Source organism: Periplaneta americana, chromosome 10 (assembly GCF_040183065.1).
Source record: "Periplaneta americana isolate PAMFEO1 chromosome 10, P.americana_PAMFEO1_priV1, whole genome shotgun sequence".
Lineage (NCBI taxonomy): Eukaryota > Metazoa > Arthropoda > Insecta > Blattodea > Blattidae > Periplaneta > Periplaneta americana.
Genome location: NC_091126.1, coordinates 18,788,352 through 18,804,550, shown reverse-complemented (window position 1 = coordinate 18,804,550; position 16,199 = coordinate 18,788,352). Strand labels below are relative to the sequence as shown.

The following is a 16,199-nucleotide window of genomic DNA, read 5'->3' as shown; positions in this document are numbered from 1 at the left end:
ATGTTTATCTGGAGTTTGTCACAAAACTCACAAACGACACACTGATGAGCTCAGGTCAAAACCTTCCTTCAAAATGCGCAGACACATAATTTTGACCTCAGAACAAATACACAAATATAAAATAACTACCTGCCCATATTAACACTAAGGTAAGACATTAAAGTTCCAATAAAAGATTACTGGAAAATTGAGTAGTCTCAGTTTGAGCAGCGAGTGCATGATCTTGTCTCATAGGTACCATAAGATCAAAGTAGATTTTCTTTCATCTCTGTACATTGGTTGTTCATTATAGTAGTGTGTGCAAGTACGTATTCAAAATATTTATTCGTAAGTAAACATGAAATGTTGTGAATGTTCTGTTATTTCCGACAAACTACTTCCATGGGAATAATAATTCAAGTCGTATCATAAATGTAATTTAAAGAATACATACAGTGGCCATGGAGAAAGATTCGACTTTTGACATCTCTAGACTAGACGTCATTTCAGAAGGAGGTTAGCTTCTATATGCGCCATAGCATTTCTGGTATGTGACGTCACAAGCTTGTACAGTAGAACCAATCAGAATCAGTCTATAACAAGCACTTCCTGAGTTCGTTTGTTCATGTGCGAGTGTTTCAATACATTGAATAAGTAAAACTAACATTTACTATGTGTATGTAAGGTAAATAAATGGAAGAAGAGACTGTAAAAACACAAGTATTACACAAGCAGGCACGGAAAATAGTGTTTAAGGTGTATAATTATTATGAAAACGTTAACGAGCAGAACACTGCTGGCCATCTTGATGCTGGCAGCAACGTTGCCAACGTGCAAGAAACGACTGCAGAAGGATGTGGTGTGGGATTGAGAAACGTGCGAAGAATATTGTTAGTGAAGGAAAGAGGGTTTGTTTTGGTGTCATGCTTACAGTAATCAATGGCTAAGGTCATTATTGCCTTTTGATAATTTAAATTCTCTCCTGCGCTATTTGTATTGCATGTGCGTGAAGTACGATGTGGCAATGTTGTACGCTGCCTTGCTCTCTCTATCTCTCTCTCTCTCTCTCGATGCAAATGCTAGCAGCCAACCCGCCTTCCGAATTGCCGTGGACTCTAGTAAAGCATGCTGAAGGTACAGGGCAGTGTGTAACGTTGCAACTAACTGTAATCCCCTTCCATCACACCAATGGCAAACAGCTGGATAACAGGCAGGTGGACAGGCAGGCATATAAGAGTAGAAGGAAAGTTTGGAAATATATCTATGAGGCAACATCCGTGTCCACTCCCTGTGTGTGCCTTACTGCGATGATTCGCTGAAGAAGCCAATTCAACTGATCCAACTCCATCCACATCACTGCTTCTTAAGACTATTAAAACATTCGAAGTTTTCACTTCCTTACAGTTAGTATGGACAGGTAATTTTATCTGCTGTGGATATCTCATCTACTTACGTGCGTAGGCTGAGGGAAGATTTGGACATGAACTCAGTGCAGTCCTTTAAGAAACTCTATTAACGCATTGCAAACAAATTGGAAAGTCACAAAGGTTACAGAATATGTGTAAAGGAAAACTGTTATCATTTTGACTGCATTTAAATTTGTATTGAAAAGCTACATATCACACAAAAAATTTACGGTTAAAACTGACCTCCTCCTCCTCTTCTTCCTCTTCACCCTCTTTTTTCTTCAAAGCATACATCTTCTTCCACTGAGTAAGGTCCTCGCCTTCACCAGCTTTACGCAAGTTGTAAGTTGGTTTCTGACGGTTACCTCTCATGGCTTTATACTCATCCAAAGTCAGTTCTCGAGGCTCTTCCTCAAGAGGTGGAGTGATCTCTAATTCTGATGTATCAGTCGTACCAACACCTGATGCATCGCTCTCCCTATCAACACAGGCATATGAGTCATTCCATTTCAAACCAGACAAATTTAAAAGAAATTTAACCTTAATGTTTTGAATTTTTATGAAAATTATTTATACCACTGAATGCATTAATATAACGTATGTGTATTTTCAGTTTCGGTAAAACTCAATAATCTTCGCACTTAATAGAACTAAGAACTTACATAATAGAGTGCACACTGTTACATATGAAAAGTAATATCTTTGTCCCTAACTAGCAACATTAATCTAAATTTGACTTATGTTAAAGTTATAAAAATGATATTTATCATACATATTCTAAGATCACATGAAAATTAATGGCTTATATTTCTCGAAATTTTATTTTTTCAAAGACATTTTTATGAAGTTAGCACTCATTTTTCGAAATCTAGAAGTATCACTGCATTTCCTAGATTCAATCCTATATGTACGGAAAACTTCAGAGTGGGAGATACATAAATGCATTTCCAATAAATTAGCTTACCCAACCTAGTGCTGACTGCAAATTAGGAGCATCATTGCAGGACTGCAACGTGCTATATTAATGATAATAATATGAAATGAAGAAATGTATTATTTTAAGCACAATACAAAATTCCACAAAAATTAAGACAAAATGCATAGAACTGGAGAACTAAAGTGTACTTAGTGAATAAAAAAATACACAATCTACTTTCGTGGGACAAAGAATAGTATTTAACTAATGCTTAAGATTTTGACACCTGTACAAAAGCATGTAGTGTTCTCGTGCCACTTGTAGGTTTTGTCTTCTCTTATCGAGAATGCATCACGTCACATTCGTTTCCATGTCCATTATTTATCATGAACACAGAATTAAATCCACTAAAAATCTTTTCAGGACACAAACAATTTTCTTTGTCATAATGGAATTTGAAGACGCTGAAGGCTTGCTCTTGTTGCCAATCTGTTTGGTGGTGCCGCCAATCCCAGACAAGGACCATCTTCTTGAGAAGTCCCAAAATACTGTCATTCAGCACTTTCACCGAAATCATCTTCGTGAAAACACAGATTCAAAACTTGTTTTTTTTTTTTAAATTCGCTTTTGTCTTTCAAAGAAATGACAGTAGTAGTGTGGTCTGATTTATATTTCAATATACCTTGTACTGATCCTTGAATAAAGCAGGAATAATTTTCTGATAAGCCAAAAATTAACAGACATTCATCATCTTTTCTTCTCCACCAGAAACGCAGCTTGTTGCTTGAGCTAGGGCTTCTAACTTGATCGAAAGTTTATCTACAATTTTCTCAACTGAAGACTGCAAAATTTCTAAATTAGTTTGGTTGGCACTTTGTTCATAATTGACTACATCCATCATTTCTGTTTCAAATGCTTTCTGGGAATACTGAATTAAATCGACATCTCCTGATTTTATTTCAGAGAGTGTCAAAATTATCCATAAACAGCAATATCATGCATATCTAGATCTCTGATACTCTCATATGCGCACTCGCATCACCCCTCACCACACCAGTCTCCATTTGGTTCAAGACCCATGTGGATGTTATCCTATGAACTCTCGATTCTGATAAGAGAGACACAAAGTTATTTGCATTACGAAATTGTGTAATACTTGGGACTGCATTAAGAGACAAACGTTGTAAGAATACATGTTTAATTCTACATAAAAGTAATAAAATTATCGGTAGAAAGCTGCCTTCAAATGAACAGTTATTAAAACGTCTACTCTTATAAAATATTCGAAAATCAAAACAATTTACAAGTGCAAGAATAACTTGTTTATCGAATCATTTATAATCAAAGCCTGAAACTTTTTTTACGACGAATTATATCATATTCTTGTAAAATTATCAAATGTAAATGTTTTTGTCACTCATCAGGTAATCACAGCATTGGTTTCTGAAATAAAATATGGTGTCCTACATATAGGTCGGTAGCTTATACGGGAAAGCATAAGAACAGTACACAGACAATAGGACAAACATATGAATAACCAGCTGTAAATAAAAGCTAAAATAATATAATGCAACAATGTAATTAGATAATGACCAATGTTGTAATATAAACAAATTACCTTATGCTGTAAACACACATTGTACTTTCTTTCTGAAATGTTCCTGAAACTAACAAAGTAAAAAATATGATGAGAATTCTGTGTTCATTACATAAATTGAAATGAAATTGTGCAATATTATAACTTGAAATGGAATAAACTAATCATAATGACATAAATAAACTGAAAACATAATTATATGCCTGATAGAATGAAGTTCTATATATTTATTGCATATTAGTGTTATATACAACACAGTTGACATGTACGCCAATATCACGCCTAGTCTGGGTAAGTGCTAGGTCGCTGAAATTTCATTCACGCAGACCAAGTTCAATCTACAGCCAGGTCATGATGGAATTTGTTGTGGGCAAAGCAGACTAGGAGACTGTTTTTCCTTGGGGTACTGCCATTTTCCACTTTCACTCCACCAACACTTTCCACCTCCCTTTCATTTCATCTAACATCTCCAATAGTAAAAATGGGCTGGGGTAGTATGGGTTTTCGATGATTGGAGCTTCGAGCTCTGGGGCTTATGAGGTTACTCGTTTGCAAAACAGGACCTCTGTCAGGGACTGAAGCAGAATGGTCCACCTGTTAGTATCGGATTCAAGAATGTGACCCAGGTCACCTATCCATCTCGATATTCGTCACATATATAGGCGCACAAAGAGTGTCCAAGTGTACGGATCCATCCAAGGTCCAACCCTCGGAAGGCATTGTTTTGTCTTTTAATGACACCTGCTTTGACAGTCCTGTGGGACTACCAAATGATCAAGCCTATCTTATCCCGAATCTGCATGTTCCATTCGTGATGTCTGATTTTTGTTGAACATTTTGCCTTTGAGAGCAGTAACAATCCATTCTCTGAATGCCAGACAGTCCAGCTTTCCATATAGACTCTTGTGAAGAAGCCATGCATTTTCCTCAGTCATGTCTACACAAGATTTTCTGATCTACACGTAGTTTTGTTGCAGATGAATATATTATTTCTTGGCTGAAAAATTTCGGTTTTCGTTTCCTCTTGGCTCAAATATCTAGAAACACTTTGCAGTGGGTTCACACGCATGGAATTTGACGTTCAGTAACGACACTCATCACTCCACTTGCAAATGACAACTTTTCCTTCAACTGTTTGGAAGTCAAAAGATTTTCTTGTCTTCATTTCAAGAGTTCTCACAAAAGGGTAATTTGACGTCCTGTTGTACCGAATTGTAGCAGTATCCCTGATCAACAGAAATCCGTTTGAAAATCAGCTTTTTATTCAATATGTAACATATATATATGTTACATATATTGGTAGTTTACACAATTTCCAACACCAAATTTGTTTTAACAGAATTTTCTGTGGATTATACCTACTCTCCTACATAAAGGTCGCCTCTGTTCACATCATTATAAACACCAATTAATTGGAACTAATGGGAATCTTGCTATATATAACATTATATATATATCTTATCAGTGTACAAACAAAACTACAAAATCATAGTTCTATACAAATTAAATAAAGTAAATAATACAAAGTGTTTGCCATGGTAGGACAGAGAACTTCGAAACAATTATATAATGATATGAACAATGCAACCATGGTCGTCTCATGAAATATTGGAGCAGAAGTCTGCAAAAGACTGTCAACTTGTTGCGAGCTAAATAATTAGATTTAATTTGACAATTTGTATGTTGTCCCACATATATGTCAGTAAACTTATGAATACCGACCTTTCTTTCATATCATAAAAAAAACCGCTTATAAAATGCGGTGTTTGGCATGGCTTCCCACGTGTTTGAAACTTTTCACAGGTTCATTTTTTATAAATAAATTTATTTTATGAATTGGAACGACTTTTGAGAGAGAGCTAAAATAATCTATATTGTACAATAAATTCCACAGGTATAGCTCAGGAGTACTTCTTGGAGTACCGTTACAAGAAGTTTTGCTTCTTGGAATAGCACGCTGGCAATCTGCATTGAGAGCTATGCGCGCATTTGTTTAGTAATTTATTACTTTCGCCCACTGAAATTTTGTACAATTCAAGAGAATTAAACGGAGAATATGCCGATATTTTAAAATTGGTACTCCATCTGTGCTAACATTAAAAAATGAATCTTTATTTAATAATTAGGGATAATACAGACAAATAAGAAGTAAATATACAGCCTAAAAGCATGATTTTTTTACCTATTTGAGATTAATCTCGATTTCGTACGAGAAACATAATGGGAGAAACGAACATTTAAATTATATTGGTGCACATGCTTTTTCGATAATTTCTGTTGTATAAATTCCAAAACAATGAAGTTTGGTCGGAGCAAAAAGTATATGGGTATCTTTTATTTACCGCAAAAAGGCGTACAAAAAGTTTCAATCAATTTTGAAAACACAAGGTCAAAAGCTTGTCTAGTTTGACATGGAATGACTCTTACATTAAGTACGATTTAGTTCACCAATAAATACTAACTCCGCAAATTTTATCAAAACCCATATTGCATCAACAAAACCACAATATTAGCCAAACAGCTAGAGCATCGACTTTCCATGCTGGTAACCTGGGTTCGAATCCCAGTGGGTCCAACTAGAATTTGTGGTGGCCAAAGACTGTTTTGTGGTAGGTTTTCACGGGGTACTCCAATTTCCCCTACCAGCATTCCACCATTACTCCATAAATCATTCATCATTATACAGTGCCATCTTATTGATTCAGCTATGGGATCCAGGTCTGACGGAGTCTACCCGTTGTCCGCAGCCTCCTCAGATCAATGACATCTGTTCGCAAATCACTATTACGTCATGCTGCATCCTACATTGACCTGAAGATTGCAGCACCACAGATACCGTGAGCTACATAGAACTACCAGATCCCTGGTCTGTCGCAGTTCGCTGTGGAAGCCCTTCCAACTCCCTGGGATCATATGCAGCTCCCCGTACAGTTTATATCTGTAGGTAAACCATAGCATCAAGTCTGCTGGACTTGAAACTATTGTAGATGATACAAGAAGTTGAAATAAAAGGCGGCGAAATAAATCCGAGGTTCAACGCCGAAAGTTACCAGTGGTTGAGGGGGGAAAACCTCGGAAAAAACCCCCAACCAGGTAACTTGTCCCAACCAGGATTTGAACCCGGGCCCGCTAGTTTCATGGTCAGGCATGCTAACCATTAATCCATAGCGGTGGACAACATATACATCAACAGAAAAAAAAAAACATACTTGACATCACCAGACTCTGCAGGTGGTTGATGATCTTCTCCTGGTTTTTCAACAACCCAGTCATGCTGGTCTTCAGATGAGTGACTTGTATTCAGTTCCCTAAAACAGATTCTTAGATTATCACTCATGGTCCCCTTCACCGAAATCTAAACTATATTGTGCACATGTTTTCTTCGACATTCTTCTGCTGTTAAGAAATTAGGCATTACTCGAATTCCTTGTTCCTAGGATTAAGTGCAGGCTTATGTTATTATTGCCCTATTTCTTGAACAGCTTTCAAATCGTGATATGACAATAAAAAAGTTCTATCTACACTTTTCATCGAAATTAAGTTGTATATCAAATCCTATAGCTGAGACTTCCATTTATCTCCTACAGTAATGTTTATGTTCAAAACTAATTTGGTTTCTTATGCAGAGATAGGTGAAAGAGACTTCAAGTCCAAAAGAGCTTTCAATTTCGAAAAAAAAGTTATATCTACATTACACAGGCATTACAGCTTTTTCACCATCTGCTACTGAAACTAAGTACTGTAACAACTTATCAGAAAGACAATGTTTTTTATCGCTGTATGCTCTTCAGTATCAAAAATGTTAATTTATATTTAGTATGCTTATTTTCAGAATATTATGTCTCATCTCATGTACTTTATGTCAAGTCTATTTTATTGCAGTCAGGTTGGTACACTCATCTTACATATTATAGTGATGAACAGCTAATGTGATTTTCTCATTATTATGTCACTAGCAATGATGAAATTAATTAATCAGTACCCAAATCTTGAAACTGTAACAATTAAAAATCTACACCAAGTCACACTTTTATTCAAGAGTTGACAGTGTTCATTCACAGATTGAAAAAGTGTGTGTGTGTGAACCTGGTCATCAATTTCATTTGTTTGGCTGCTACAGAGTGTAAATAAATACATCCTCAAAGTGATGCACTTCGTGTCTGAAGATTTTTAAAGATTATCACAATACCAGCAAATATTTCTAATTCAAGAAAGTTAAACTGTTAACGTTCGGAAAAGAGCATAAAAGGTAAAAAAAGGTAAAGGTATCCCCGTAACATGCTATGAAGGCACTTGGGGGGCATGGAGGTAGAGCACCATGCTTTCCATGACCTCGGCACTAGAATGAGGTGGTGTGGTCAGCACCACACTCTGACCGCCTTTTACCCCCGGGAAGGACCAGCTACTCAATTTTATAGGAGGCTGAGTAAACCTCGGGGCTGTTCTGAAAGTTTGGCAACGAGAAAAAATCCTGTCACCACCTGGGATCGAACCCCGGACCTTCCAGTCCGTAGCCAGCTGCTCTACCAACTGAGCTGAGAATACTATTTTTAATGTGGGATTCAGGTTAAATTTTGAAGATACAGAATTTTATGTGGTAAATTGTAAGGCACCCTGAAAACTAGAAATGATTCAACATATTGCACCTTTCCTTCAATAAGGAATTATTCTTTGAAATGTAAGATTAGTAAAAAGAAGGTTGCAGACAAATTTTATGTTAAAATTGATGTTTTGGGAAGACAGAAAATACTATAAAAATTATCATTTCAGCAATGGTGATATAGTAGAACTTTGATTATGAAAATATTATTACAGACTGTCCTCCCTTAATGAAAGCACATGACAAAATTTCAAGAGAGTTGAACTAAAAATGGCAAGTATTTTTTATTTCGAACTTAAAGCCTCTCTCCTGAAAAGTTGTGCAAAGTGCAGACAGAATTCTTTTATTTTCACATCACGAACAGAAAGCATACCTCAGCACCATTTTCCACTTAAACAACAAATTCGAAGAAAACTGTTGCCTGCAAGTGACACTGGCCTGCAAAAAAATGTTCTCTCCTCCAACAAAATTTATGGTAATTATATAGATTTAGGTCTGCTGAATTCGAACTTGTTACAAAAATTTTTCCATCACCCACAAATTCCTGGGGAAAAGAATTAGAATAATTTAGGCATTTTCATGTGTAAAAAGGCAAAGTTATTTTCGAAGTGAATATGGCAATTATAAAATATGAAACTACAGTCTCATATGAAAATTCAATTGCAAAACATGATGTAAATAAGCCTACTTTGTCATCCTCTGTTCCTTGTGTTGCTCGAATGATGTCTCTTGCACACCAGTGTCCAGCAGAAATCAGCCAAGAAATTGATTCCATTTGCCACCGTATATCTTCTCCATTCGTGAAATATTTTAATGAAATCGTTCTCCATTTCCAGTTTGTCAGAGACAGCTTCCATATCAAAAAATAAATCCATACGACTGCAGAAAATTCAATTTCAAAGATATATTGCACCTCATGGCATGGTATGAAGAAACAAACTCAATATTCTCCCTGTAGTTTTGTGATTTTCTGTTTCCAAGGCAGTTTCTGCAAGTGTTTTCAAAGGCATCCCAGGCTCTTTTTTTCCCCACTGTATTTAGTTTGAATCTGAATTCAGGATCCCGAAAGTTTATTTATATGAGGACCAACAAATATGCCCTTTTATATCCTGGCCTCGCTGATGAATGGGAATTTTTGAGAAAGGAAAATCCTTCATTATCTTTTCTCATTGCTTTCAAGAGCCTTATTTTATATGTAATGGAGGCAAGAAGACTTTTGTGAGGTTGATTAGAAGTTTATGCACCATATTCTTCTCTGCTGGAACTATTTCATTTAGGAATGGCCATTCTTTTACATTATAGTGAGTCTTCCTCGCAAGGCTATCACATTCACAAAAGAGAGAATATTTTGTGCAACCTCCTTGTATCCCAGGAACCACTGCCACTACTTTCAGATCAGCACAGACATTCTACGCATTTTCATGTTTTATATTAATTAATTTTTTAATATGTGATGTTTCATCTGTGCTGCATAAACAAGAGACAATGGAGGATATTTATTTCCATTAGGTAGTGAATCTGCCTTGAGCCTAACTTTCGAAAAGTCTCCACTCTTCAGGGGTACAGTCAATCTGAATTTCTTCCATCAGGCTATGGACATCACTGCAATAAACTAATCCTCATCCATAGAAAAACAGTTTGCATTTCCAGATTGCCTCTTCCTATATAATAAAACTTTCACATTCTTTTCAAGTAGATTCCACTGTTGGAGTCTCGACCAAAGTAACAGTGCCTTCATTTTGAGAAGATCCAATTCTCTAAGTCATTTAACTCAGATTGGACTATTAAATGTGGCTCTCTGATATCCGACATTGAAATATCTTCATCTCTTGAAGATGAATTTGGTCCAGCTTCGGGTGAAATTTTTCGAGACTGTGGTTCACATTCCATATGATATTCTTGGGGCATTTACAGCACAAGCATTGATTTATCATGCGAGATAGGTCTGTGCACAAAACAAAGATCCACATAAACTATTTTGTGTCTATTTTCCGGAGAAACCACTGATTTTCGTTAAACAAATGTAGCAGTCATATAATCGCAAGGTATCCGCCATTCCATGGGGATAGCAAAAAAACATTGCTTTAAGTGTAATTTTCAATCAGCCAGTCAGTGTTCTCGAACATTAACAGCAACAATGTTTTGGGGACAACACTTTTTCTTGATCACCAACCTTACATTGGATGGAGTAATTGTAATAGAGGCTTTCTTTGTGCTTTTGGAGTCACATCCCCACAGATTACACTTAGGAATCACTTTGCTGTAAAAAGAACACTTTCAAATTATTTACACCTTATGGCAGTCCAGATAGGTGAAGTAATCTCCAGCAACAATTCTCATCTGAGCCCATATTTTAAAATATTACTTAAATACGAAAACAACTTTACTGAAGAACATAAAAAGAAATATAATCTTCTAATAATGTTACGAAATATAATCTTCAAATGTTACATAATAAAAAGTGTATAGTACATTAATTTCAGTATTATACTTTAAATGTAACAAGTTTGCAAGTGTATAGGTTATATTGATTTAAATGCATTTTAAATATAAAGATATAACACTCTTCCCTTCAAAAACTGTGGGTGATGTGAGAATTTTATCACATCCGTACTCAGTACTGTCGAAATTATCAAAATTTCAGCAGGGAGAAAATTGATGCCGACCAGTGTAATCACTATTTTGTAGCTACTGTCTCTCCAACTAAAGCAGAGTTCCTTTCAAATAAATTTACGAGACATCGTGTTACCAACTAGAAACAAATTTTGCTGAAGTCTGACTAAAAAGTGTAGATTCAATTCCTAAAATATAATTTTCAATATGGAACATTCTACCAAATTAATAATTGCAGTAAAGTTTGTTTCAAAATTTTCTCAATGTAATTTCTTTGTTCCTCCTACAATGGTAAGTGAAGGAGAGGGATGAGGAAGGAGGACAGAATAGTGAAAGAAGAGTTCCACTACAGAAGTCAAATTACTTCGAGCAATAAATTTAGTTTTAAAACAAAACTAATTCAATACCACAACCAGAAGTAAGAGAAATTTGGTAACCTATCAATTTAAGATTAAGATTTGATTGCAAAGTTCAACATTCTAAATCAGAGCACCAGATCTGAATTACAGTTTATCCATAGCCAGCACAGAAGTACATGCGATACCAATAATTAGGTAAACATGCTTTCCGACATACACAAAAAGTGCAGTGTTTTACGTAAGTGTGTGCACCACTACTGCAAAATATTCCTGTACACCTGTGCACACATACATAGTCATCCCAATGCTTATAAAAGTATAAACACATGTACTTAGGTAATGCAGAGCAATTGTTAAGAAAATTATTCGAAAAATTGTACATGTATTGGAATTAATCACATTTAAGAACAAATAAAGTTTTCAAAGTCAAAAATCAATTCCAGATCTGATGAGTTAGTAGGCATTAAACTTCAGTAGAAGATCCAGTGCACTAGAGTGCACTCCGTAGCTGCTAGAGAGTATGCTCTCTATCTCTCCCTGTTGCACGACAGTGCACACGGGACAGCACCACGTACCCTTTGCACATTTCAGCGAGTGCTGACAACCACTGCTGTAAAGTATCCACAAAAACCACTAATTTGGAGCTTCATGGCAATTTAAAAGTGTTATGGTATTCAAAATTTTATTTTAAAATGATTGTAAATGTTCTAAGTTAAATGTAAAATATCATGGTAGTCTTAATAATTTTGGCCTGGGGTCCGACTGGACTCCTTTCAGTGGTTTAAGGACATTCATAGCCATAGCAGTATATGAAGGGTAAGAGCACTCAGCGTGCCAAGCTGATGATCCCCAGTGTCAGAACGAATTTTTCTTCATTAATAGTAGTGGTAAAATTAAATATATATTTACAATTACTACATGTACGTTCACTTCTTACATTCACTGTATATACTTGAGTCTGCTGCTCCTTGCGACATTAGTTATGCTCTTTACATTTTCTTAAAAAAAAAAGAGAATATGTCAGGGTGTAATTGGACATGTCACATTATTATAAATGGCAGTTTGTTGTACAAGAAAAAGGCAATTATGATGGAAACAAACTTGAGAGTGCTATTATTGCTTTCTTTTATTTACTATTTTCTAATTATACAAATAACATGGAAATACCAGATTTTACAAAGCAACATTCATAGAAGGCAATATTATCCAATTTAATGTAATATATGAACTAAATACATAAAAGGCCATAATATGCAATAAAAAATGAAAATATGTGCTATTGAATCTAAAATCTTCAAAATATGTATTATGCATGAATTTGCTCCCAAAAAAAGCCCCAAACATGCACGGAAAAAGTAAGGTTATTCAGAATCGATAAGTCATAAAATGAATATTTGCTAAGTTTGAGAAGTGCAACCAGTTTATATAAAAACACCCATCTGCAAGGAAATCCGGGTTCTAGAAGCCATTTTGCATTTTATTTCAAATGAAAACAATATTTATCAACATTGTTATATTTCATCTGCATCATTCCCAAATGAGTTGATTTGTAGATAAATATTAGGAACAAAATCTGTCCAACAGCTTAGGAGAAATCGCTATCAACAGAGAGGAAAAAGAGAGACAGTATCATGCAGTGACAAACAACATGTCAAAACCAGTTTTCCGTAATCAAGGAAAAATCTGGGAAAATTCCACTATTACACAGTATTATATATATTTTTTAATAAACCATGCAATGAGAGAGTACAATATACAGAATTATTACTTTTTCAGTAGTAATATATACTGTGGCAAAAAAAAACCTTATGTTAATCTATTAATGTAAGAAATTACACCCATTAAGCATACTGTCTGTGCGTTCTTTTTAAAGTACTTCATGCCTTGCTGCAGCAAAAAAAGAGGGTCGAAAAAAACGCAATTCGTCCAGCTGACTGTAAAATGGTAGACAGTTAATATTGGCAACAATTACTGCAGTAATAAATTTAAACTTAAAAGAACCGAACATGTTACATATTTTCGACTTACGTGATAATGACATGAAATTATTATTACTAGACGATTTTAATAATGATAAACGTTGCGGCAGACCAAAATACGCATTCCGCCATGATGAATCATGCAGCAAACTCGTAGGGCAGTGTTTGGATTTGCTGCACAGTTGCTGTAGCAAAGGTAAAGCAAATGTAATAAAAGAAGTCTTGCTGCAGGGCTTCATGTTTCGCTTTAAAAAAACCGCACAGTGTGCAACAGCAACGATGACAAACACTACAAAAAAAAAACACAGACACCCTAAGAATACAGTGCTTGAAGCAAGACGATAAAGGGCACGGAATCTATACTGGAAAATATGTAAGGCTGTACTGACACTGCGTGGGCTAACTCACATGAAGGAGGCTTGAGATATCTTGCGCAATAACACTTCATAACCCACTTACATCGTAACAGGTCATGCATGAATTATTGGGAAAAACGTAATAAGGCGAACGCAAAGCTCCGCCCACGTCCCCTTTCCACTTTTCCCCTACAAGCTCACCACACACCATAGCGGGAAAGAGTGGAAATAGGGGTTTAGAGTGGGGTGACATCTAGTGTAGGAAAGTGGAACAAAAAGAGTAATGGCATCTACGAAGCAAAAGAGGAACTTCGTTCTGTCAGTCTCTCTCTTCCTCTCTGTTCCTTGCTTCATGCCTCTCTCTTTTTTTTTCTTACGACTTCGCACAAAGGGAGATTCAATCCGAGAAAGTTCGTAACTAAACCTAAACGCACGCTTTTTGTTCACGCTTTAGACCTCTCGGCTACTGAGGCGAGTTGGCGTTAGAAGGGAAAATGAATCTATTTATGTTTAAGGTAACTGCCATAACGTATTGTAGAAGGGGACAATGACCGAATAGCATTGGTAGAAATTGGTGGGCTTGTGAATGTCGCTTGGTAGGGGTTGACTAAGGGGGTGGCATAAGTGTTAACACTTCATTGTGTCCGTGTCCAACTTCGTGTACAGACGTAACCACGTGTAGTGATGATCTGTACCGAAGACGTGTACTTATTACAAGTGTCCAACCTGTGGGAAAAAAAAAGACTATTGTGTTACTTCGAGGACGTGCAAAGTTAACAGGTGAGTGTTGTTTAATGAAAACCACATTACATTGTGTTATGTTGTGTCAGTACATGTTGTGGACAGTTGTCTAATGCGTATTGCGTTGTGGACAGTTGTCTAATGCGTATTACAATGTGGTAGGCAGTGATCCATCGAAGCGGGACATATAGTAGAGAGAGACAGTAGAGAGAGAGCATACGAGCGAGGTGCCGAGTGGCGCGGGTGGGGATAACTTCCCCTACTGGCGTTCGCCGTAATACGTTTTTGCCAAATTATTTATTGGTCAAGATAACACCAAGCCTCCACCCATGAGAATTCACCAACGCAGTGTCAATCACAACCTTTATATATTTCCCAGTATAATTATAAAGCAAAGACACCTGTAACATACATTAAGTGAAAACAAAAATGTAGCTGGGTCCACTATAATGTCTCCTCCTCCATGATATTGGTAGGTACACATTTTCTCTATAAATGTGCGTAACAATAAACCTCTTACGTAATTCATTTTTAAAGCAATAAAATAAACATGTTAATTATTAGAATTATTTCATATATGTTCCACAAATTACTAGTTAAATTACTATAAATCATTAAATGTGTAATTCTATATTATGTACAATTAAATTTGTTAGAGAACAAGACTCAAGTAACTGAAATGTTAATATATTATGAAGAATAAATGATAACCCAAACACTAAAAGAGAATTAATTTGAGTATTCAAGCACAACCAAGGCATTAGTATGTAAATTTACACATTTGAAGACATATTGCAACTATACAATATCTTAGTACATTATCTACAAATGTTACAATTCAGAAACAGATTTGTTATCACAACTGAATAAAATCAAGTTTTGCTGTGACATAACTAAGAGTATCTAGTAAAATGTGGTTTCATGTTGCATGCCATTATGAGTAACTGAAAATTACTTCCTCAGTAGTCTTGAAATTAGAATTTACCATCAGATAAAAAAAAAATATACTCACTCAATATCATCCCTATGATTCCCCCAGTTGTGAGCTCCACCACCTTCACGCTTGTCAATCGGCTTCACACCACTGTAATTAGGACGACTATTCTGGATTACAATTATCTGTACTTTAGTTCCAGTAAGAAGTGCAAGTGAAGTAATGTTGAAAATCTTAATGAAATTTGAAAAATAGTACAACATACGCCTAATCCACATAATTAAATTTATCATTAAAATTGGAAACATATTCTGTGTAAATGCTTCGATACAAGAGTGAAAGTTCTCATGATTAGAAGTGCTTTAGAAGTACACAATATACTAGTGTTTAATTCAAGCTCGTATTGTACAGAACATAGCCTAAAGTGTTCTGGACATAAACAGATATACATAAAAAATATACACTGCATATGAAAAATAAACATCACACTTTATCACCACCTATTACTGCCTCTATACTATAATCTTTTAAGCAAAGGAAGTTTCCTAAAATAGAAAGACTTCTCTTACATTCGTTTAGATCAAAGTCTAAAAATGTGCATCAAATTTGACTTACAAGATAGAAATTTATTATTTAAAGAAAGTGTAACTTCTGGAATATCAAGATAAGAGTAACATCTTATCCATTTTCTATAGCTACAATCTACTTTTAAAATTCCT

The 16,199-nt window shown here is 35.6% G+C and overlaps 1 protein-coding gene across 6 annotated transcripts in view; it reads right to left on the bottom strand.

Annotated features, from left to right (window-relative positions):
• Window positions 1-16,199, bottom strand: part of LOC138707511 (SERPINE1 mRNA-binding protein 1-like) — a 60,016-nt gene that overhangs the window by 4,619 nt on the left and 39,198 nt on the right. For 2 of the 6 annotated variants that reach the window (XM_069837034.1, XM_069837036.1), the window contains 3 exons: window positions 15,559-15,645; window positions 7,108-7,206; window positions 1,629-1,863 (listed from right to left, as the gene is read on the bottom strand). In XM_069837034.1, the coding sequence (XP_069693135.1) occupies window positions 1,629-1,863; window positions 7,108-7,206; window positions 15,559-15,645 (421 nt within the window). The remainder of the gene's footprint in view (window positions 1-1,628; window positions 1,864-7,107; window positions 7,207-15,558; window positions 15,646-16,199) is intronic. The other 4 variants (XM_069837035.1, XM_069837039.1, XM_069837037.1 and 1 more) reach the window with 3 other exon arrangements.